The sequence below is a fragment of the Ochotona curzoniae genome, unplaced genomic scaffold (genome assembly GCF_017591425.1).
Source record: "Ochotona curzoniae isolate NIBS_2020 unplaced genomic scaffold, NIBS_Ocur_1.0 scaffold_2587, whole genome shotgun sequence".
Taxonomy (NCBI): domain Eukaryota; kingdom Metazoa; phylum Chordata; class Mammalia; order Lagomorpha; family Ochotonidae; genus Ochotona; species Ochotona curzoniae.
In genome coordinates this window covers 1,474,408-1,498,755 of record NW_024467096.1, presented here as the reverse complement: position 1 = coordinate 1,498,755, position 24,348 = coordinate 1,474,408, and the positions used below count along the sequence as shown (strand labels likewise).

General features: G+C 42.5%; 1 protein-coding gene across 2 annotated transcripts; it reads left to right on the top strand.

Annotated features, from left to right (window-relative positions):
• Positions 1–674: 674 nt before the first annotated feature.
• HCLS1 (hematopoietic cell-specific Lyn substrate 1) lies at positions 675–24,065 on the top strand. Of its 2 annotated transcripts, XM_041002994.1 has the most exons (14): positions 675–803; positions 3,432–3,515; positions 4,033–4,106; positions 12,118–12,247; positions 13,733–13,843; positions 15,858–15,912; positions 19,739–19,849; positions 20,423–20,478; positions 21,077–21,146; positions 21,709–21,920; positions 22,316–22,420; positions 22,868–23,075; positions 23,232–23,303; positions 23,502–24,065. In XM_041002994.1, the coding sequence occupies exons 2-14, from the start codon at positions 3,432–3,434 to the stop codon at positions 23,633–23,635; spliced, it is 1,422 nt and encodes a 473-aa protein (XP_040858928.1). In that variant the 5' UTR covers positions 675–803; the 3' UTR covers positions 23,636–24,065. The 2 variants fall into 2 exon arrangements, with proteins under 2 accessions (XP_040858928.1, XP_040858929.1); XM_041002995.1 differs by lacking the exons at positions 675–803; positions 12,118–12,247.
• The last annotated feature ends 283 nt before the right edge of the window (positions 24,066–24,348 follow it).

Genomic DNA, 24,348 nt, shown 5'->3' with positions numbered 1-24,348 from the left:
ACCTGTGCACATTTGACAAGCAGGGAGGGAGGGCAGCAAATCTTAACCAACAACAAGGCAGAATACTGCAGACACTGCCCATCAGCATGTACCTGTTTGTTTCAGAATTCTGTCTGGTGCCGGATTTTTCCACCTGTAAGTTCAGCCTCTACAGTGTCACCTAATAAGCTATGAGCCTTTCCCCTTCCAGGTCTTGCCCTTTTCCTTCAGTCAGTTGAGTGATGTTTGTTTGACTAACTAGCAGAAGAAAGCCCCATGTTTGAGTGCTGTGGGCCATGGAGCAGTTATTCTTCAATCTTCCCTTCAAAATCCACAGTAGTCACTTCTCCAGTTAAGCCTTTGTGGCAACCACCGCCAGATCTCCAAATCCCCAAAGCCTCTGCGACAACCCATCCCCAAATCTCTGAATTCCTTTGTTATCACACGTATATCTACCCACCTATCAAGTGCCTCAGTGCTGTTCTGCAGCATTGTCTGATCTGTTTCTGATGGAATATTTCTCTGGATCACAAAGTCTGAAAGTTGGAGCTACATTATCTGTGCCTGTCCAAGAGCCTCAAAACCTTGCTGAAGGCAAGACACAGAAACGTAGAATCCTCTCTTATTTAAATGCCTAAAGCAGAAGGAACTGACTCAAACTTCAGGAAGTAGCTGTGAAGACAGTGTGGCAGGAAATGACAGAAAATCTGAAGACGGAACTGAAGCAGCAGCTCGGTCTGCTTGCTGAAGCAGACAACCAAATAGGGAGTCTGGTGTGGACGTGAGGAGCCTGGGGCCTAACGCTGACACTCACACCTTTGGAGGTAGGTACTCTTGACCATGGGAGAGCCGAGAGCTTGGGGTGGGGGCTGAAGCGGAAACTACCTGAGGGTTAGTTCATGGGGAGGGAAGTTAGGCCTGGGGTGTGGGGTGGAGGCAGGGTTGTGGGGAACCAGCAGCTGCAAGGGACTCAAGCTCAGGGAACAGGGTTTACAGTCATCCAGGACTCCAAATCAGCTGCAGGGTTGTCCCTGTGAGACCCGTTGCCATGTAGGGAGGAAGAGTACAGGCAGCAAAGATCAAATCTCTTGAAAACTTGTGGTCCAATAAAGAGACTAAACCCACAGGAAGCTGTTGCTTGCATACTCTTCTGCTGAGAACCCACTACTGATGGAGGCTCAAGGAAGACATGATTGTTCCATTAGGACATTTTCTGTGCTCATGGGATCATTCAATCCCAGAATGTCAGAAATGGTGGAGGTTTTCTAGGTTAGCTAGGTTAACCCCTTCTTTGGCTTTTCACTGAGGAAGTCAGAGATAATAGGTGGTTTGACAAATAAAGTAGATGAGCATTTGTGGAGGATCTTGTCTGCTTGCCACTTAGCCAATGAGAACATACTCTGTTCATTGTTTCACCACGACCCCACAGAGGCTCTGTCACAGAGCTGAGCTGATCGCTGGATCCCCTGGCTGCCAGTTCATGAACTGCCATGTCAGCACTGAGATGAGACCCTAGGTGCAGCTGGGGCCACCCTCTCGTCTCCTGCTCCTAAATAGCACCCCTGGCCTTCCTGACCTTTGGTCTGTATGTCAAGGCTAGTATGTCTGTCAGCAACTCTGAAGGTGGGAGATTTGTTGGAAAGTCAAGCTGAGGCCTGAGAGGGAGAGCAGGGAAGAGGATGGAACCATTGGTCTTCATTGCTTCCTTATTGCTTGTGAGTATTTCAGCAACTTCTCCTTTGCAGTTTTGTAGTGAAGTCCTTTGGTTGCGGAGCAGCCCAGGAGCCAGCATGCGGAACAGCAGGGTTGTAAAGGAAGCAGGAGTGTATTATCTACCTGCCTCCTTTGCATAACTCTGCCCTATGAGAGCAGACCAAGCCTCTCTGAGCGGTGACTTACCCTGTGGTTAGGATGAACCAGTCAGCACTTCCTGAGTGTTCCCATAGCATCTCATCGGCTAGAATCTACCCCAAACTTCCCCTGAGCTGGTATTCACCAGTTGTTCAAAGACCATGGAGAAAGATGAGCTTTTCAAGGAGAAAGAGAAAGCTGGGGAATAAAAGGGCTATGGGTTGGACAGCCAGGAGAGGTTGTGAAAGGGAGACCATGAGGAGTGCGGTTGAGGTTTCTTGGGGATAAGGAGTCTGAGGAGGGGTCATGGACAGGGAAGTTGCCACCTAGCAGGTGCTGTCTGAATCCAGAGGTCTTAGTGGCCCCAGGGTAGATGATTTGTCCATTGTTTCCTTTTCATGCCAAGACCCAGAGCAACTGTGCAACTCCTTCTCATGCAGTTAGCAAGGATAAGTAGGACACTGGGAATGTCCTTGAGTAACAGGTTGGAACTCTTTCCAGATTGTGATTTGTACATTGTTAAGCATTTTTTCAGTTACTAATAGTCCTATACCTCCTAATGGTCTAAATAAAGCATTTATTACATGCTATGTTTTGAACCATTTTTCTTTCTCGAATTATAATTTAACTTTTAAAGCTCAAAGGCATCTATATTTTTTTAAATGTTTATTTTTATCTTCTTGAAAGGCAGATATAAAGGGAGGGAAGAAGGCAGGGAGAAAGTGAGATATTAATCTTCCATCCACTGGTTCACTCTCTCACTGTCCAAACCAACCAAGCCCAAGCTAAGAGCCCAGAACCCCTGCAGGTCTCCCCCTTGGGAAGGAGAGGCCCAAGCACTTGAGCATCATCTTCGGCCTCCCAGGATGTATTAATAGGAAGCTGATTTGGAAGCAGAGTAGCCAGGACTCGCACTGGCATTCCAATGTGGGTGTTGCAAGTGGAGCTTAACTCATTGCACAGTTGACTGTCACTTCTGAACTACTTTTAAAAATTGAGTAATGAGTAACTTATTCCCTGCAACTACTGCTTCCCTGTGTATTATTCAGTTTGAGTATTGCAGCTGACTGTTCCCACTGACCTCCCACAGCTGTGCAGTGACCAATCTTGAGACAGAAGTTAGGTGCCGATGCTGAGGTTGGAAAAAAAATCTCAATATGGTTAAGCAGGTTGTAGCTAAGAGTCCAGAAAATCACTTTTCCAGGGGTTTGGTCAGTTGGGAGCCAAAAAGGGAATCATATGTAAAAATCTGAATGACATGGTACATCTCACTGATGGCCCCTCCAAGCCACTACCTTGCTGACTGGACACAAACAACAGCAACCATTCTAAGAGTCTAGTTATTCAGTATTGCCTGCCTTTAAGGGGGTTCTTTTCAGACCCAGGAGGGCCCAGGCCACATTTTGTCTTTTCCTTCCTCCTGTGGCTGAGAAATGCTTCCTAAAACATGTATCGGCTTTAACTCACATTCATTTTCATAGGATAAAAAAAATGGCAGGAAACATTGGAGCTGCTCTATCATTGATTTTAAGCATTCTAGTTTTCCTTCTTGTTGATATTTCTTCTTGTCCTCAATTATTCCCATTTTCTGTCACCCTCAGATGTGGAAGTCTGTAGTGGGACATGATGTATCTGTTACTGTGGAGACCCAGGGCGATGACTGGGACACAGACCCTGACTTTGTGGTGAGTTGGAAAGGAGCTTTACTTGTGTAATGAGGAGGGTGCTTGTGTGAGAAGGGAGCAATGTCACTGTATGACCTCTGAGGGAACTTACGCAGGTTCATTTGGGACTGAGTTCTCATGATGGGTAATCAATAAGGTAATTGGCTGACATGAATGGGGCATGTTGCAAATGGAAGGAATGGAGTGAATGAGTTTGGACAGTATATGGACAGGCTGTAACAAGCTGTGCTGAAGATAAGGAGCAAGTGAATGTGTGTCTTATCTGGTCTTTGATCCAAGAATGAGGCATAATTTTCCGGGGAAGGAGTGGTTACATGAAAGATGCTAAGGAGGAAGGAATTTTTCAGAGCTCACCAGTTTAATTTTAATGTGGGTTCAGTATAGAGAGGACTATGAATATAGACTGGGGAAGGCAGCTGATGCAAGGAATGTAGAGGGAGTGTGCCAGAGTTGTATGGCCCCATGTAGTGTGGAACATTTTCAGCCATCACTTAATCCTGGGTGCTGTGTTTTGCAGAATGACATATCTGAGAAGGAGCAGAGATGGGGAGCCAAGACAATCGAAGGATCTGGACGCACAGAGCATATCAAGTAGGTGCCCAAAGGATTGGGCATGGAAATAGGGTTATGAAGAGCTTATAGAAAAGTTGGAGACTCACAGAAGATGAGGAAGGAGAGAGGGAGGTTCATGCCTGTATATCTTCGTTTTTATCTAAACTCTTTTTTTTCCATTTTGTTTGGTCATTTTGTTTCCATTTCAACTCTCTTTTATTAAAAAGATTAATTTGCTTTTATTGAAAAGGTAGATATACAGAGAGAAAGAAAGAGAGAAAGATCTTTCATCCACTGGTTCACTCCCTGAGTGGCCATAATGCCCAGAGCTTAGCCTATCCGAACTTAGGAGCCAACAGCCTCTTCTGGTCTCCTGTGGGTGCAGGGTCCCAAGGCTTTGGGCCGTCCTCTACTGCTTTCCCACGCCACAAGCAGGGAGCTGGATGAGAATTGGAGCAGCTAGGACATAAACAGCACCCAAATGGGATTCCAGTGGTTGTAAAGTGAGGATTTAGCAACTTGGCCATCGTGCCAGGCCCTCAACTCTCTTCTTTTATCCCCAACCTTATTTGTTTATTGTCTCAACAACTCTGCTCTTTCCTGAGTCTGTTATGTTAATTTTCTCCCTTAGTTAAGACATGAAGACCTTAAACAGGAAGTGACTCAACTATCGATATAGTTTCTGCTGTCTGTGCATCCATCTATCATCTGTCAGTCATTTCACCATCCTTCCAAAAATAAAAAGTATGTTTAGAATGCAGGTTGACATGCAACCTAGGAGGGATTCAGCAAAATATCAAGGTGAAAACTTAGAAAAATGCTATGGAAAGAGGACAGCTTCTATTCTTGTCTCAAATTTATTTTTAAATTCTTTTTCTAATTATTATTATTTTCCATGATACAGTTTTATAGGCAGAAATTTGGCACTCTCTCTCCCTTCCTTCCCTCCCCATTAAACTCCCCTTACCCTTCCCCCCGTATTATTACAATAATATAATCCTTCAGTCACAAGTCCCAAAATCTGCTGTGTAACATGCCATTGTAGGTTTAGGCAATGGTAGAAAATCTAGTATCATATTGTCAAGGTATATTTCATTGTTTCATTGGGAGTACTCCTTTTATTCAGAAGTAGAGAGGCATACTGCAATGTATCTTCATTCCCTGCTATACTGGTCTCCATTATACAGTTATGAGAATGTATGTATATACTTGCTCACCTATATATCTATTTGTTTTGTATTTTGCATGAAGGTTGCAAACATATGATATTTATTGCTCTGAGATTATTATTTCGTTGAGTATAAGGATCTCCATTAGGGATCTTTCAAATGGATTTTAAAATACAAATTTGTACTTGACTCCCTGATAGAAATTAAAAGCCATGAATGGTATCATAAACAAATATGACACTTGGGGAGCTGGTGTGGTAGAATATTAGGCTAATCCTCTGACTGCAGTGCTGGCATTCCATATGTGTGCCAGTTCATATCCTAGCTACTTTACTTCCAATCCAGCTTTCAGCTAATGGTCTGGGAATGCAATAGAAGATTTGACCCAAGGCCTTGGACCCCTGCACCCATGTGGAAATTCCATTCAAGGTTTCTGGTTCCTAGGCTCACACTGGCCCAGCTCTAGCCATTGTGGCTATTTGGCAAGTGGACCAGCAGATGGAAGTTCTCTCTCTCTGCCTCTTCCTCTCTCTCCCTCTCTGTAACTCTGACTTTTTAAAACTGTTATTATTATTCCTTGATATAGTTCCATAGGCTCTGGAATTTCCTTTCTCCCCCCCCCCAAGTCCCAACACCACCCCCCCCACTAATTTCCCTCATGTTGTTACAATAGCCTAATCCTTCACAATCAGTCATAAGTCCATTATTCTTCAATTTAAGTGTATCTTGACATTGTAGGCATGGACATTGGCAAAAAGTCCAGCATCTTATTATCAAGAAACATTCAACAGTTTCATTGGGAGTCTATCTTTGATTTGTAAACAGAAATGCACACTGCATTTTATCTTCACATCTACATGTAATAATCTCTGCTACACAGTTACTATATTTCCCCTTAAAATGAAAAGCCATAAAACAAAACTAATAGGAAGGAAAATAGAAAATTTGCAAAAACGCAAAGCTAAATAATATGCTACTGAATGACCAATGTGTGAATACAAAGAACTTCAGAAACTCCAACAGCAAAATAAACAACTCTATGAATAAATGGGAGAAAAAAATAAACATTTTTCAAAGGAACAAATTCAAATGGCTAATACACATATGAAAAAATACTCAGGTTCCCTAGCTATGGAGAAAATAAGGAAATATAAATGAAAACCACATTGAGATACCACCTAACTCCAGTGAGACTGGCCTACATTCAGAACTCAACTAACATTTGCTGGCATAGATGTGGGGAGAAAAGTGTCCTATTTCACTGTTGTTAGGAATGTAGGCTAGTACACCCACTTGCGAAGTGAGTATGGAGGGTGCTAAGAAAAATGAAAATTGATCTGCCAAGGACCAAGCTATCCCACCGCTGGGAATATATCAAGGGAACTTAATGAAGTCTGTATGAGAAAGAGATCTGTAGTCCTGTATTCACAGCTGCACAGTCTGCAATGGCAAAGGCATGGAAAGAACCCAGATATCCGTCCAAAGAGGAGTGGGTAAAGAAACTCTGGAACATCTACTTCATGGAATACTACTAAATCACTAAAAAGAATGAAATTTTGCCATTTGTCACCAAATTGTCCCAACTAGAGACCATGATGCTCAGTTAAACAAAGGACAATTATCATATAGTCTCTCTTATGTAAAGCAGCCTTCATGCAAAATGCAAGATCAATAGCCCTTTCAATACTGTTTTTGTTACATCTCAGGGGGTTTGATATTTTTGTTTTTATTTTCATTTTGTATATTTAGTATAAATGGTTTGTGGTAAGTGGTTACAATGAATATTATTCTTAAAATAAGCAATTCTGGAAGCAGCTGCAGTTAACAGCCTTCCCCCTCCCTCCCCCCACACACATGAAGGAACAGGGTCACTCAGGAAGCCTTTTTGATGCTACTCTTGTGTAGGTTTATAGATCAAAAAAAAAAAAATCAAGACCTCATTCCCTTTGCTGAGAACTGTGGTTGTCTTTGCCCTTTCAGTGTCTTAAGTAAGGCAGGTAGAAGTAGACTATTTTAAAGTAGGCTCCTCAATTTGTATGTGTTCTTACGGTAAGGCCTTGAGTTTGGATATCAGACAGATGTGATTTCAGTTAGCAGCTCTGCCACTACTAATGATGGAACCTCCTCAGAATCTCAGCTTGTTTGTCTGATGGGGACAACCACAGCTATCCTACAGGTTTCTGATAGAATTCAGTGGGATAGCCTAATGCAGCATTTAGCATTTGCCAGCAGCTCAATAATGAGCTTTCTGTTTCCCACTTCCTCCCACCAAAACCTAACATAGAGTAAACAAAGGACCACCATGCTTGCTAAATGATGTTAGGCTGGCCTGCTGTGTTGCATCACTCCAGGGTATAGGTTGCTCTGACTGATGTTTCCTAACATAGTACAATGTGGTGATTGTATATATTTCCCTGTCAACCTCCTTGGATCCATATTGGACAGAATAAATGACAGAGAAGTGTGATGATGTAGTGGGGTCAGCCACCACTTGGGAGGCTCACAGTGCATATGGGAACAGTGTTTGAAGTCCCAGCTACCCGGAGCTTTGGATCCCTCTCCTGGGAAGATAACAGGTTGATAGCTCACATCCATACTGAGTCCCTGCAATGCCTCTGAGAGACCTAGCTGGTGTTCCTGACATTGGCATGGCCCAGGTAGAGTTGTTGAGGGCTTTGGGGGAGTGAATGTGCAGGTAAAAGTGCCCTTTCTTCCTTTCTCTGTCTCTTCCTCTCTCTATGACACTCTGCCTTTCAAGTAAATAAATGGTCTTTTCTAAAAAGAAAAATGGTAGTGATAGCTCCACCAAAGTTCCCTTGCCTCTTTTTTCTGCAGGCCATTGAGCTATAACAGGCCGGATGACCCTGGGCAAGTCACTCTTCTTTGGCTCTCATTTTGCCAGGGGACTTTGCAGTAGTGAGTCTCTGTTAGTCTGGGAGCCCGTGGCTTACCCCATGTGGGGTAAGCCCATCATGAAGCCTTGAGTGGGATCACTTCAGCCCCTGGAGAGGAGGACGGGGAGCTATCTGGGGCCAACAGCAGCAGCATAGCTGAGGTAGCTCAAAGTAGGAACAGGAAGTGTTTGTGGTTTCCTCCAATCTTGCTACTTCCTCCATAGCACAGTTTCTTTTTATATCTGTCTCAAACAAATTTAGTTTGGGGAGTAGTGTGGTAATTCAGGGAGTGAGTCAAATGACCCCTTGCTCCCTCATATATTGTATAAAGGAACGCTCTGCTTTCCCAGGACTGTTGCCCTTCCTCCAACTACTCTACTCTGGCCCATTCATGTTCTTTTAGTATCTATTCCTTGGCTAGTCAGGATCCTTATGACCCCAGAACAGCTGTGAGAAAGGACAACAATGTTTGCATTTTTGTTTTTCAGCTCTGCCACAGATTGAAATTTACAAAAAACAAAATTAAAACCCAGTGGGCTTCAGTGCAATGGTTTTGATGCCACTTGGAATGCCCACATCTCCTACTGGAGTGTCCTTATTTGGGTCCCAACTCCACTACTCTTCCTGCTACCAAGCACCCTGTGGTCAACCACGTGATGACTTTACCACTTGTCCCAGACTGAGCTCCAACCTCCCAAATTCACCTTTTTCTAGCTCTGGCTGTTGCAGACATTTGGATAATAAACTAGCAGATGGAAGATGTTTAAAGTTTAAAAAGTATAATTAGAATAGGCTGCTGTCTGGTGTGCCAGTCGAGCTCCCTGCTACTCTGCCTGGGAGAGCAGAGGAAGACGGCCCAAGTGTCTGCACACCTGCCACCTATGTGGGAGAGCCAGAATAAGCTCCTGACTCTTGGTTCTAGCCCGGCCGTTGTGGGCATTTGGAGAGTGAGCCAGCCAGCTAATGGAAATTTTTTTCTCTATGCATGTCTTTCAAAATAGAAAACTAAATATTTTAAAAAGATAAAATTACAATGACTGTTGTAGCCTTGTCATGTCAAGAAATTAAATGTTATTCTAATCTTCCTCTCCTTGGGATAAAAGAAAAAAAGTTTACTATTCGAGGACTTTACATTTCCACATGCACTTAAACATCACTTAGTCAATTCCCACATAGATGTCTACTTGGATTTTGATGAGGAATGCATTTAATTTATAGATGTTTTGGGAGAGAACTGGCATCTTTCTAAGTTTTCTAATTCATTAACATTTCTAATCCATTTGTTGAGATTTTCTTTAATTTTTAAAAATGTATTTATGATACATTTCCATAGGCTCTGAGATATCCCCTCTCTAATTCCTCTCCTTAGCAGGGAGCTAGATCAGAAGTGGAGCAGTCAATTCCTGAACCAGCAACCATGTGGGATGCTGGCATCATAGGTGAAGGCTTTACCTCATATGCCACAACTCTGGCCCCTACTTTTAATTTTCAATTTTAGAAAGTTTGTGGCTGATATATAGCAAAACAATTTAAATATAGAGACCTTAGCACTTTCAGCTTTCACTATCTTTTTCGTGTGTGTGAATTATTTAGTATTTTCTACATACAGGATCCCATCACTTATAAATAAAGACTTAAAGTCTAATCTTTGTTCCTTTAATCCGAATGATCTCTTTTGCTTCTTAGCCCATTTGTAAGGTTCTGGATCTTGCTTAGTTCCCATATACTGCATTGCTTTATCCACTCCAAGGCATTATAAAACTCAAAAACAAGACATGTGAGTTAATTTGTGAGGAGCTTCTTTTGTGTTGTTTCCTAGTTTTGACACTTAGCATGTTCAACTGTAGTTGTTTTTCTGTTATTTTGCTCTCTTATTTTTCTCCTTGAACATTATTTTCATATATGGATCACCTTTAAGTCCTCAGACCTAGCAGTATCAAATACTCAAGAATTGTTTAATATGTATTGAATAAAGGGATGGTATCATTAAGACATATTGAGAATGGTTTTACCAGGAGCTTATAGAATTATATCATAAAATGATGATAATAATAATAATAATAAAATGTAAAATGTGAAAAAAAGAGAGAATGGTTTTAGCTTTTATTCTAAAGAAGTTCTAATAAGTTGGTATTCTTTAATCCGAATAGTTTCATTCAAATTATATCATATGTTGTTGGATTCTCTGTATAGCTTTTCTACTGTTTATTAAGTGGGCATTCTTTGTGCAGCATTTTCTAATTCCTTTTAAAAACGTGTTTTAATTGTAATATAGCTATGACCCACTTAATAACCAATGAGCTCATTAAGATTTTACAGAATGTTCCCATTTGAAAGCAACATTTTTCCCATTGTCTTTGTTCTTTGATACGTATTTGGGGACCATTGGGAAGTCGTTTATGTGTTCTTGGAGCCAGGAATGTTTCAAAGCAGTCAGTTCTAAACTGTTGATGGTGTTGAGCTAGCAACACAGGATCGCTGCTTGCATGGCTGCCAAAGGGTTTAGAGGCACAGGAACAGTGGGTGCTTCCAACACTTAGCTTAATTCCATCTGGTCCACAGCCAGCTTGCTAAAATTAACTGTGGCTAAAGCTAAGAAGGGTTTTTCAAAGCCCTTTAGAGGGATTATCCTACAAGGCCAGCTGATGGACCAGTTCTTCTGGAAGAGAAGAGAATTTGTGTAGCGAAATGCTCATTGACCTGTAGTGGATGTGTCTGCTTGACCTGAGTTAATAAAATCTCAAGAACGTCGCCATCCCATCTCCAACCCTCAACGCTTTCAGGAAGTCAAATTTCTTATTTATGTTTCTAAGACTTCCCCCAGAAGTTCTTATCTGAGTCCAAATATCAGCCCCATTGTCCCTTGTTGGTTTCGGTACCCAGCCATCATCTCATATCCTCAGGCCATACAGGTTGGCAGAGGCAGCTCTCCACCCTCTTCAGTGTTGCAGTCACCATCAGGGTGAACCTGGAAAGGAACGTGAAGTAAGAGAGTGATTCCTTTCACTATTGTATCCCTTTAGTGAGAAAGGAATCTCAAACCAAGGTTATCAGAGCCTCATTTTGTTACAACAATGAACTACATGTGAATTTTAATATTTAGCTTTTATAGGTTCTTAGTTTTTTTTTTTCCTTCAGGAATTATCAGAGTTGTATAGGGACAAAGGATGTCCATTGTTAAACAAACAAAACAGTAATGTATAATTTCCCCAGTGCTGCATTGTTGTAAGCATCACTTTCAAAGACTTCCTAGCATGATATTGAAACGCAATATTTCATTTTACTTAGTTATTGTCCATTTTTTGCCCATTTAGCTTGTTTCTTGGTTTTGCTAGTCTAGCTGGGTTTGGAAAAAGTTCATAAGAAATGCATTTATGAAAAAACTATGCAGAGTCTAAAAACGTTATCACTAAAATAAATTACTTTTAATTCCATTTCTACTAATTCTTGAGATGTTTGCATAATTATCTGAATCATTATATATTCAATTAATTCAATGAATCATTAGACATTAAGCTTCATAGTTAAAATTCCCACAGATAGACTCCCAAGACTAAAATATGTGTGTTTGAAGTTTGCAAATACGTTTGTGCTTCTTGAGATAGGTCACCTGAAAAAGCTCAAAAATGCAGGGCCGCTTGAAAACATGCAGAACCGTGCAAAGGCAAATAGCTTCCTAGCTGTCAGAATGTAGATATCACTTCCCTCTAAATTTATGCACATTAAAAATTGGCACCAAATGGTTATTTTAGTGAGGAAAAAATAATAGGCCAAGAGAAATATCATTGCCTTCTGGAGAATTTAAACCAGGCTATGGTTTGCAGGCCATACTTATCTCTTACCTTGAGACGCATCATTAGTATATTTTAGGGGTTTTTCTTGTTGATAAAAATAGGTAGAACAGACCACAACATTTCCCTTCTTCTGAGAAGGTGGGTCCACTGACCTCCCTGTACCAGATAAGTATCAGTCACCTGTGTTTCCTAGTATCCACCAGCTGAGGAGCAAAGTGTCAGAGGAGCATGATGTTCTCAAGAAGAAAGAGATGGAATCAGGGCCCAAAGCATCCCATGGCTATGGAGGGCGATTTGGAGTGGAAAGAGACCGAATGGACAAGGTGAGTGGCAATAGAAAGATTGTAAAACAAAACAAAACAAAAAACAGATTAACTCATTTATTGGTTTTATTTTTTAAAAAAAGATTTTTTAAATTTGAAAAACAGAGTTACAGAGAGAGAGAAAGAGATCTTCCATTCTCTGGTTCATGATCCAAATGGCTATAATAGCTGTGGCCAGGCTAGACTGAGCCAGGAGCCAAGAGTCTCATCCTGTTCTGCCACCTGAGTGACAGAAGCCTAAGTGCTTGCACTACCTTTCCTGGGCATATTAACAGGGAGCTGAATCACAAGTGGGGCAGCCAGGACTCTACATAATACTTTCATGAGATACAAGTGATAGCTTAACTTTCTGGGCCATGACACTGGCCTACATTTTGTGTTTTTAACTATTTATCTATCTCTCTATTTATAAAGAAGAGCAGCAGACAGGAAAGGAGATACATCTCAAGAGATCTGTCATCTGCTGGTTTACTCCCCAAATGATCACTGAACCCTTTGCTGGGCCAGAGTAAAGTCAGGAGCCAGGAAGTCCATGCAGGTCTCCAATGTAGATGGCAGAATTTCAAATACTCAACCTACCATATGCAGCTTCCCACGCACATTAGGAAGGAGCTAGGTCAGAAGTGGAGTGGCCAGGATTAGAACTTTAATATGGGGTGCAGTTGTCTCAAGTGGTAGCTTAATCCACTGGGCCATGTCACAATGCCCTGGTTTTACGATGTAAAACATGACCCAGAAATGCAGTATTCATTTGGGTTCTAAAAGAAAGTGTCACAAATATTTTTATCAATTTTTTTCTGATCCCAACACATGGGACAGAGATGGAGTAGAATGAAAGTCAAGACATGAGAAGAGCTTGCCTGTGGTAGCCCCAGGCACACAGCCACCTATAGACTGAGAGAGGAAGCATAAGCAGAAAAAGGGAAAATATGTTTTCAAAACAGTTACCTTTTTTCAATTGATTGTGTGTTATACCTATGTTGCAACTTCACTTCTTATATTGTTTCATAAAAAATCAGAGTTCACTCAGGAGCTTTGGTGACCAAGAGCACAGGTCTAGAACAAAATCAACTAGCTAAATTACTGCATGATTTTCAATCCCAGTGATACCATCCAATCGATCCTCTTTAATCACTTCCTCAAACTAGCCTTGTTTCTGTTGTAATACCTTTGCTCTAGCACTTTTGTTCCCATGTAAACGCAGCTCTGTGGACATAGTCTCTCATCTGGCTCCCAGCCTGCTCTCTGGGGGTTTTCTGAGTGGAGGCTTCCTAATAGCATTAAGAAAGAATGAGCTTTGTGCAAGGCTCTGCAATAAGTCTCCTTGCTCTCCTGACACACATTCCTTCGCACCACCATCATAGGCTACGAGTGTGATCCAAATGAAATTTCTTATATCTGTACATGATACTACTCCAATTCTGCATCAATTTTTTTGAGACTATGTTGACCTTTTTCACTCACCCAGTGCTTGGTTTTTCTCAGAGCGCAGTGGGCCATGAGTATGTGGCTGAAGTGCAGAAGCACTCTTCTCAGATTGATGCTGCCAAAGGTTTTGGGGGCAAATATGGAGTGGAGAGGGACAGGGTTGACAAGGTAAGTGACAAGTCTGTCTTGGCAAATCCAGCTCAAATCACATGGGAACTACCAGCTTGCCCTTGAATGTAGGTCAGTGGTGCTCTGTGAAAGAGGAGATGAATGCTCTTCATGAATGGGGCAAATCACCATCACTGTGCTAGTTCCCAGGCCTTCCCTAGTCAGTCTCTGGTGCCAGTGTTGGAGGGCACATGCTGAGCAGAAAGGCAGACACTTACCTGAACCCCCAAAACTCTGAATAAGTCCCTCAAGCCATCGGTATTTTTAATAGAGAATTTCCAAAGTTCCCCTTTTGTTCTACCATCAAAGCCCATGCATATTAATGCCTTTTAAGAAAACAGTTTGAATATTATTTCCTCAGCAACAAATAAACAAGCAAAACAGCAAATTAGAGCTGTAAGGTTTTAAGAAAGTAAAATTTTCTTTTCACAAGATCAATCATCAATCTTTGATGTCTGGGCGTTGTAAAGACTCCTTTAAACACAGTGAGGTTTTAAAGAGAAGAAACAGAACAGCATGATTGCAAGCTGATAGAGTGGGCAGATGAAGATCTGTAACTCACTGATGTTCTCAGTTCCACGCTTTAAAGATCTGACCCTCTGAACTTGCTTTCCATGATGCAGGGTGGAGCCTTCATCCTGCAGCTGCACACAGAAAACATCTTCACACCATGCTGAGACTTTTTTCTTTTCCCAGTAGTTGTTAATTGGATGAACCTTAATCCTAAAATGCTAGGATGTTAATATTCTGCATTGAAAAAAAAAAAACAACAAGTTAAACCAGGGAAGTTCAAAAAGTACTATGAAAGAAAGAAAAGTATGGAAGGATTTTTAAATTATTTATTAACTAAATAGGTTTTGCACTTCATTTTTTAAAAAGTATTTATTTATTTGAGAGACAGATGATAGAGAGAGCTCCCATTAACTGGTCCACTCCCCAGCTGCTGGAAATGGTCTCGGTCAGGAGCTGAGAACTCAGTCCACAGATCCAAGTCCTCAAGCACTCCAGGGTGTGCGTTAGCAGGAAACTGGCATAAGGAGCAGAGTGGGACTGTAGTACACGTGTTCCACTGTGAGATGTGGGTGTCCCAACTGGTTGCTTACTTTCCAGGCCAAATGCCTCCCCCAGGAAGGTAATTTTTGAAAGGCAATAATGGAAGATGAAAATGTAAGAGTGTTTTTCTGTAGTCAAGATGGCCTTTCTTGTTCAATTTTGGTCCCTTTCCTGGTTGCCTGTGTCTAATTGCTGCATCTTCTGCCTTATGAACCAGGAATTGAATCAATCAAATAATCCATGCAATATAAATCAAGACATACTCCATACTACTATTTTTTACAATCCAATATCTGGACTTAGAGACCCTTATTCACAGAAAAGATAGGAACATACTGTACTATGAGGGCAGGCACCAGCCGACATGTCCAGTCCTGCAACTTGCTACTTTCTAGGCTCTCTGAGTTGTTCTTATCTCTCCAAAACCCATTTTTGAGTTTCTATCATTGATAAATGAAATAAAACACAATGTCAGTAGCTAGGAGTGGAATATCTCTTGTATGCACCTAATGCTTTATAGTTTATAAGGCACTTGACTATTATTTTGTTCTAGTTTTGTGAAGATTAGTAAAGGGGAAAAGCATTAATTCCATAAATAACCCAATGCAGGCTTGCTTGCTGTACTTGTCTCATTTCCCTGTGATATTGTTCCAAATAAGAGGCAGCATTTTACAGTTGCAGTAGGTCAGGCACATATGCCTCTCTTCATTTCATAATTGAAATCACAGGGTCTCAGTAACACTAAGAAATGTGTTTGAAGTTAGTTAAGGGTAGACAGGGAGGTAGAGCTTGGGTCTGGAATGTTGTCCAGAGTGCATGTTCAGGGCCTCCAGACCACCCCCATCCCCAACCCTAGATCCCACGAACTACCCCTGGGGCTGGCCTGGGAGGAAGGGTAAGTCAGCAGAGGGGAGACTTGTCAGCTTGGACTCTAATCCATTTCTTCTCCTTTCCCCTGTAGTCAGCTGTTGGCTTTGATTATAAAGGAGAAGTGGAGAAGCACACATCCCAGAAAGGCAAGGACCCCTATGCTTGAGCCTCGGCAACCCAGCTGGCCTCTGTTCCCTTTCCAGCCACTGCCATCAGCTGCTCTTGGCCCATGACCGAGCTCCCCACTACTTGTTCTTTGTTCCTCTATTGCATTCTGTGGCATTACTAAATTTTCTTTAGTCCCCCTTTTATTTGTCATGAGTTGAAAATAAGATATCCTCCTTTGTTTTAATAGGTTATCAACATGTATTTGGGATATAAATTTATAATTTATCATTATCTCTTTCTAAATAATGTAGGAAACATGCAGCGTTTAAACTTAATTCTTTGTACCAATCATATTGCTGTCTGGTACATGTATTTTAGTCAGGGTTTAAACAAAATAAATCATTATTACCTGGCAAATGCTTATCTAAATTGACTGATATATTGACCAATTTCCTGGCTTATCAAGGTTTATAGGATTTTTTGTTTCCTCCTTGCTTTTTATATTATTTTCTTGCTAACATTTATCCAGTTATAAGTCTTTCAGTGAGTGTGTGAAGCAATTCCCGATCTTGGAACAACACTTTTGTTTTGCGGCCTCATTCTCTGTTATCTGCTCTTTAACTCCTTGAAGACATCTCTCTTATGTCAGTCTATTTAGTATTCCTTTATAGGTACATGTGTTGCCTCTTTTATTGTTATGAAAATTCCACATTTTGTCTCTGACATGCTCTATAATGTTATCAGCATGAACTTAGGTGTTAGTTTTATTTTTTAATTATACAATATGAAGCTTAGTGACCCTCTTCAATCTCAGATATAATTTCTGTTCTGGAAAGTTCTCAAGCATGTTCTCTTGAGTAGCACTGCTCCTTCTCATTTCTTCTGGAATTCCTACTGGCTTGTATATTAGACCTTTTAAATCTCTTTCCAGTGTCTCTTAATTCCATTTCTTTTTTCTGTTTATTTTCTGAGTAGCATTCTGGGTAGTTTCTTTGGGTTTATGTCAGTTAATTTTTTCTTTTAGGTATACTGAGTTATTGTTCAATCAGCTGGTTAAGTTTTTAATCATTCTTTCAGATCTCTTAATTTCCATAAGTTCCTTTTGGTTCTATTGCGAATCTGCTCATTCTTTTCCCATAATGACTCATTGCTTTCATCACAATATCTTTTTTCTTTGATCTCTTTAATGATTTTAAATGTATGTATAGTTTTTTTCATATATTTTATATTTGAATAATTATCTGTTCAATTGTTTAATCTTTCCTTCATGTTGTTTATTTCTTAGGTCATTTGTAATTTTTGTGGTGAACTTATTTCAGTAGAGTAGAGGGTATTTATTTATTTGAAGATCCATGAATCAAACTGTAAGCATCATGGAGAAATTTTACCTCTACTTTCTGAGTTCTAAAAGTTTTAGAATAATGAGCTACTTTTCTTTACTTTTTCCCTCATTAAATCTCTTAAATAGTTATAACTCCACTTAGTCTATCTTTTCCTAAGTCAGGAATTTGTATATTTCATCCATATTGTCAAATTTAGATATGTCTTTCTTTTTTTTTTTTTTTTTTTTTTTTTTTGCAAAGTCAGATATATAGATAGGAGGAGAGACAGAGAGGAAGATCTTTTGTCTGATGATTCACTCCCCAAGTGATCACAATGGCCAGTGCTATGCCAGTCTGAAGCCAGGAGCCTGGAGCTCCTCTGGGTCTACCACGTGGGTGCAGGGTCTGAAGGCTTTGGGTCATCCTTGACTGCTTCCCCAGGCCACAGCAGGGAGCTGGAAGGGAATCAAGGAATCCAGGATTAGAACCAGTGCCCTCATGGAATCCTGGTACATTCAATATGAGGAATTTAGCTCTAGGCTACTGTGCTGTACCCTATGTCTTTCTTGTTTTAACTCCTGTAATATCTGTAGTGATATATGTATAATATGACCATTTCATTTCTCTTCTTGTTCTTCAGCATTTTTTGTCTTTCCAACTAATTTTTCTTACTAAAAGTTCATAAATTTAACTATTGTTTTCAAAGATCTTACTGGGACATGAACTGGCACCCATTTGGGATCCAGGAGTATGCAAGGCAAAAAACTTTTAGCCACTAGGCTACTATGCCAGGCACAGTTTGTTCTTTTTCTTGATTTTTAAAAGAAACATTAGGGTGATTTTAAGCCTGGATATCTAAGAACCTTAAATTTCCCTCTAAACACTATTTTTGGTGTATTAGGGAATTTTTTTCCATTTTGTTGGTATTGGCTTTAAATAAGTTATCAAAATCTAATTTCTAATATTTAAATCTTTTGAAAAGTATTGAGACTTACTATATCAATGATATATGGTCTATTTTTGTGAATTTTTTCTGTGTGTGAAAAAATTAAATTTTATAGTGTTTGGGTATAGTGTTCTATAATAGTTAGATCTTTTTTGTTAATACTGGTTGAACCTTTTGTAAGCTTACTGATTTCCTTTTGTGTGAAATATCTATCAGCTAATGAGAAAATGGTGTTAATATTTTCTTTTTTTAAAAAATTTTCCAATTTTGTTTTAAGATTTATTTATTCCTTGGAAAGTCAGAAATACAGAGAGGAGGAAAGACAGAGAGGAAGATCTTCCGTCTGTTGATTCACTCCCCAAGCGGCTGCAATGGCCAATGCTATGCCTATCCAAAGACAGGATCCAGGAATGGGTGCAGGTCCCAAAGCTTTGGGCTGTCTTTGACGGCTTTCCCAGGCCACAGGCAGGGAGCTGGATGAAAGTGGAGCTGCCGGGATTTGAACTGGCACCATATGGGATCCTGGCGTGTTCAAGGCAAGGACTTTAGCCGCTAGGCCACGCTGCCAGGCCTGGTGTTAACATTTTCAACAATGCTCAGATTTGTTTATTTTAGCTCCTTACTTTTGTGAGTTTTTGCTTAGTGGATTTTATTTTATCATTGAGCTTATGTCAGCATACATAGTCCTGATGAATGACTGAGGATTCTTTTCACCCTTGTGTCATATCCTTATCTCATACAATGTACTTTCTCTTGAGGTCTGTGTTGGTTATAGTCATGCTTTCTTTTCTGTGCATATTCTTTTCATGGAATGTGCTTTCCTGGATCATTATTTATGTTACAGTTTCAGTTTAGCATTCCTGAAGTACATAGCAATAAAAAGAAATGGACATTTGTATTCCACACTCAAGTATAGGCCTGGAATTTTCAGATCTTTTACGTAGGCGTCCCTTTTACTAAATGCTGAATAGACTACAAGTCCTCTCTTTTGCTAGAAAGTTAGAATTTGTCTTCCTTGATAGGAGAGGGCAGATCCTTATTTCTGGCTCCTCCCTTCTTTACCCCCATTCTTGTATAGAAAATTGGGTCCCAGACCATAGATCCTAACTGCTAGTCATTAACTTGGAACCAATAGGACCCTTCGGTTTTCTGAAGTGTCAGCTCATGATTATCCTTACGATTTCAGCTTCGATTCATCTGTTTGTTTCTGAGGCCAGATTCTTCTCTTCTGCTATTGTTCTGTGCTTTGGTAATTCCCCTCCCCAAATGTATTTTAGCTGGCACATCTGTGCATTTATATGGGTGTAAAGAAATGTATGCATTTCATATGTGTCTGCCTTTTTTTCCTCTGGGCACCTCTGTGCAGTACTTGATCCTTCCTTAAAGAAGGGAGAAATTTGGAAATGATCTCATCTTGTGTTGGACATGAGAGAGGGGAGGAGAAGAATGAGCAGTGTCCACTTAATTCCCCTGCATTTGAGTCCTCCTCTCTGCCCAGGCGTCCATCACTTTGCGCTCCTGCCTGTTAGCTTCGCTCATCTCTAGCACTCCTTGTGATCTGAGAATGGGCTCTCATGACTGCTCTTTCAACTGCAGATTACTCCCGTGGTTTTGGTGGCCGTTATGGGGTGGAGACGGATAAACGGGACAAGGCAGCTCTGGGCTATGACTACAAGGGAGAGACAGAGAAGCATGAGTCCCAGAGAGGTGAGCTGGGTTTGGGATGAGGGTGGGTCACAGCAGAGCATAGAGACTCCTTCCTTCTTTCCTGGACTGTGACCCAAGGGCCCCAGAATAGAGAGGCAGATGAATGTGTGCTGGGTGGGTGTTGGGGGACATTCCATGGAAGGTGGAGAGGAAATAAAAAGATTAGGTTTAGGATAAAGGAAAAAAGCCAAAGAGAAGGGATCATGGAGCGAGATATGAAAAATGAGGATGGCCAGAAGGTGGTGGGCCCTGTGCTTCACGTGGGACTAAAAGTTTACTTCCTCCCTGGGATAAAAAGTGAATGGCCAGAGGGCTCTTATTTATTCTTTTCTTTCTATTTATCCTCATCTGTAATTTGTACTTTTATGTTGCTCTCTTTCCATCTTCCTTACTCTTTTGCAGATTTTTTTCTCCTCATATTTTTCTCTCTCTTCCCGGCCATTCCTCCCAAGCCCGATTCCCACAGTCACTCCCACAGTCCTGTCTTCTGGTCCCTCTTGCTGTTGCTCCCTCTCCCTCCCCATTCCCAGCGTGTTTATCTCCTTATGACTCATAGGACTTTCTGTCTAACAGATTATGCCAAGGGCTTTGGTGGCCAGTATGGAATCCAGAAGGACCGAGTGGATAAGGTAAAGTACCAGCAAACTATTGTCTTGAGCAGAGTTCCCGAAGTCTAAGGAAATGTGCAAGGAAGAGTAAGAAACAAGGCTGGGAGAAGGACAGGACAGTGGTGCTGGGTATCCTGGGTCTGTCCTGCTGGTATCCTGCTCTCCCCAGTGATTTCCCTCTGCATCTAATGGGCATGTCTTCTAGAGCTTCAGCTCTGACAAGAGGAGAGGGAGGCAGGGAGAGGCAGAGAGAGGATGGTCGGGGAGAGGTAATGTTACACTTGAAATTTCATGGCTCTTGACATTGCTTGGCCCTTTGTTTAGTCTATTCCCATTCTGGCTCCCTGGCTCCGTTATTGTTGTTCCCCCTTGAATGTTTGCCAGGGACACTGCTACATTTTAAGCAACTGGACTTGGAAGCATCATTGAACTTTCAAAAAAGTGATCTGAGCTCACCAGTTTAGAATTTCTTTGGTCCTCTTTCCACCGAAAAAATAATATTAGAATATGGTGTTCAGCTCTAAAGCACCAAATGGTCAGGGATACCCCCAGTCCTGCTTTCTGCATCACTATGGCCTCTCCTCTCCCTCATGCCACACATACTATTCTCTACCTGCAGAGTGCTGTAGGTTTCAATGAAATGGAGGCCCCAACCACAGCTTATAAGAAGACAACACCCATCGAAGCTGGTGAGTTGTAGTGATTACTTCTGTGGTCAACGCCCTCTCCCTTCATATCCTTCTGCTTTCCTAGCCTATTTATTCTGTGCTTGTTAACTACTGAGGTTAGTTGAGATGTACTTGATCCCTAGTTCATATTCTCCAATTCTGTCTCATTGAAAACCCAGGTCAGGTAGATAGAGATAGATAGGCATTGAGAAAGGGAGTAGAAGTGGGATGGAGAACCACTTGGGAAGAGGGATGGGGACAGGAGCTTGGAATGTGGTAGAGGATGGGTGGTGACCAAAGGGCCTAAGGATCTAAGAAATAATATCAAAGAAAGATGTGGAAGAGGGCATGAAGGCTTATGATTTTGAAAGGGCAAGTAACCTCTGGTAACATAGTCCAGGACATGGAAATCTAGGCTTCAAAACTAACCACCCTCCCATGATCTGCTTATCCCTCCATCAGTATCTCTTTTTGTCCTCCCCAGGAGTTCTCTCCACATCTAATCTCCTCTTCCTTCAAGTACCCCTATTTCCCCCACCCTCTAATCCAAGGCAACCCTATTTCTTCTTGCTGGTGCTTGTAGCTTCCAGTGGTGCCCGTGGGCTAAAAGCAAAATTTGAATCCATGGCTGAGGAGAAAAAAAAGCAGGAGGAAGAGGAGAAGGCACAGAGGATGGCCAGGCAGCAACAGGAGCGAAAGGCCATGCTGCAGATAAGCCGCGAGGCTCAGCAGCCAGTGGTGCCTGTGGAAGAGCCAGCAGCGCCAGCCCCATTGCCCAAGAAAATGCCTTCAGAGGTGAGTTCCAGGCCTTTGGAATATACCTCCAGGAGGACTGCCTAGCCAGGAGTCTAAAAGATCAAAAGTACTGGTGAAAAATAAAGTAGTAGGACAGATCTGTGTTAGGGAGAGTCTGCTTTCCCTACCTTCAGGCAAATTCCAGTTTCTCTTTGTAATTGTGCCTCATTGATCAGGTTGCTCTAAGACAATAGAAAATGACAACAAAGCTTACATATTACGCTAGCAGGCAGGTGACCACTAAATACAGCAATCATTGCTGCAGGAACTAAGAGGTAGAACACAGGCTGAGGACTGAGTTCCATCTGGGCTGGCAGAGGGGAAGTAGAGTGCTCCAGGTGGGGTTCAGAGGGAAGGTGGAGGCTTGCCTACCAGAGACGCTTCATCCTCCACAGGCCTGGCCTCCAGCTAGGAAGATTCCGCAGCCAGAGCCTGAGCCCGTGCCAGCCAGCAGGGAATGCCCAGTGCCTTCCCTCCCAACAAGACAGAATCTCCCAGAGGTAAGCAGGCCGCAAACTTTTCTGCCCCCTATCCAATCTTCTGATATCAAGTAGGTGGACTATGTGGAGTGACCATCATTGTTTGCCTGGGGTGGTTCTGCTGTTCGCACAGAAAGCCCTCATCAGGGACACTCCCCAGTCCTGTGCAAGTAAGAACAGCTGGTCAGCCCAACGATGCTCTATCTCACTTCAAAATTTTCTCGTCTTCAGAGGAATCTGACTCACCTCGACTTCCTTACCCCCCTTCCGTTTATGTACACCTTCACACCTTGAGAGTGAAGGAAGAGACTGAGGAAATCAGAGGGGTGCAAGACCATGTCTCAGGGAGAGGCTGTTAGGTGGGGACAGAGGCTAGTGACAGCTGGGGTCCACACAGTCCTCCACTGAACACGTGGTGGGTTCTCCTGCTGAGTGGAGGCCATGCTGCTGCACACTGTCTTTGTTCAGGACAATGAGGAGCCCCCAGCCCTGCCCCCTAGGACTCCAGAAGGCTTCGAGCTGCAGGAAGAGCCCGTGTATGAGACGGAGCCTGTGCCCGAGCCAGAGAATGACTACGAGGATGTTGGAGAGGTGTGTGAGCAGGACAACGAGCCGGAGGGGGACTATGAGGACGTTCTTGAGCCTGAGGAACCCCCTCATCCCTCTGAGCCATCCGGTGAGTGGTGGGCAGAAGCACTTCCTGAACTGAGTCACAGGTGTGGAGGAGCATGGTGGGAGGTACTGGACAGGAAATTGTCCCACTGTGGGCGGATCTGTCTCTGTTTGCCTTCTCCATGTTGGTGAGCCCTTGTTTCTATGTCTCTGCCTGCAGGAGCACCAGGCTGCCCAGCTGGGCTTGGGGCTGCGGGGATCTCAGCTGTGGCCCTGTATGATTACCAAGGAGGTGGGTTAACAGGGCGTGGAGGGCTACTGCTGGGAGGCAGATACAAGAGGAGGGAGTAGCTTCTGGGGGTTAGGGAAGGACCTAAGCTTGGCATCAAGAGGAAGGCCAGGTCTGTCTGCCTCCCTGAGGTTTGCAGTGGGCACTGGGATAGACAGGTTCCTGTCTGACATGCTAACATCCCCTCAACTGCCTTTCCAGAGGGAAGTGATGAACTCTCCTTCGATCCGGATGACATCATCACAGACATTGAGATGGTGGATGAGGGCTGGTGGCGGGGACGTTGCCGTGGCTACTCTGGACTCTTCCCTGCCAATTATGTGAAGCTCCTCTAGTGATATATCCTCTCCACCTCCTACATGGCAGCTCCCTACTTTCAAAGTGACCCTATTATACTCCATCCCCATTCCTGCTGGGAGGGCCTAGGGTTCTGTGCAGATTTCCTTCTGCTTTGTTCAGGGCTTGGGGCAGGGACAGGAGGAACGGGGGTCCCCTTCACACCCATGTCCTCTCTACCCTGGATGAGCTCCTGGCCATTGTTTCATGTCCCTGCCTCCTTCCCCATGGATGCCCCTCCATGCACCCAAATTCTGCTCTATTTCATTGTGAGCTTGGGGTTTCCAGTTTCCTTAACTGGAAGAGGGAATTTGGATTGTCTGGTTATGCTGTTTACCCATTTTCCTTCCCCACAGAGATATATCTGGACCTTCTCTACTCAGTTCTAAAATTGCAATAAAGTGGGACAATGGTTCCCCTCTAAGCTGAGGTCAGTGTTACCTTCTGTGCAGGCTCCAATGGCCTTGACTCTCATGGCTTCAGGTCTTCCTTCTTACCACTGCCAGGCTGTACCACCCTTGCAACCTGGATGTCAAGACCCAGGCCTTTTTCCTTAGGTGACACTTTAACTCCAGTCCAAAGCAGATCGTCCTAGGGAATGGCAGGAAGCTGGGATCACAGGGGGCCAGGTGCCCTCCATACCAAGATAATTCAACATCCACTAGATCTAGCAGCTGTGGGAAGTAATAGCCACACATTTTAAGAACATGGT

Excerpts from the sequence above, each read along its gene's own strand:
- HCLS1 (XM_041002994.1), top strand. The coding sequence starts at position 3,432 with ATGTGGAAGTCTGTAGTGGGACATGATGTATCTGTTACTGTGGAGACC. Across the intron at positions 12,248-13,732 it reads AAAGAGACCGAATGGACAAG|AGCGCAGTGGGCCATGAGTA; the intron begins GTGAGTGGCAAT and ends GGTTTTTCTCAG. Across the intron at positions 13,844-15,857 it reads AGAGGGACAGGGTTGACAAG|TCAGCTGTTGGCTTTGATTA; the intron begins GTAAGTGACAAG and ends TTTCCCCTGTAG.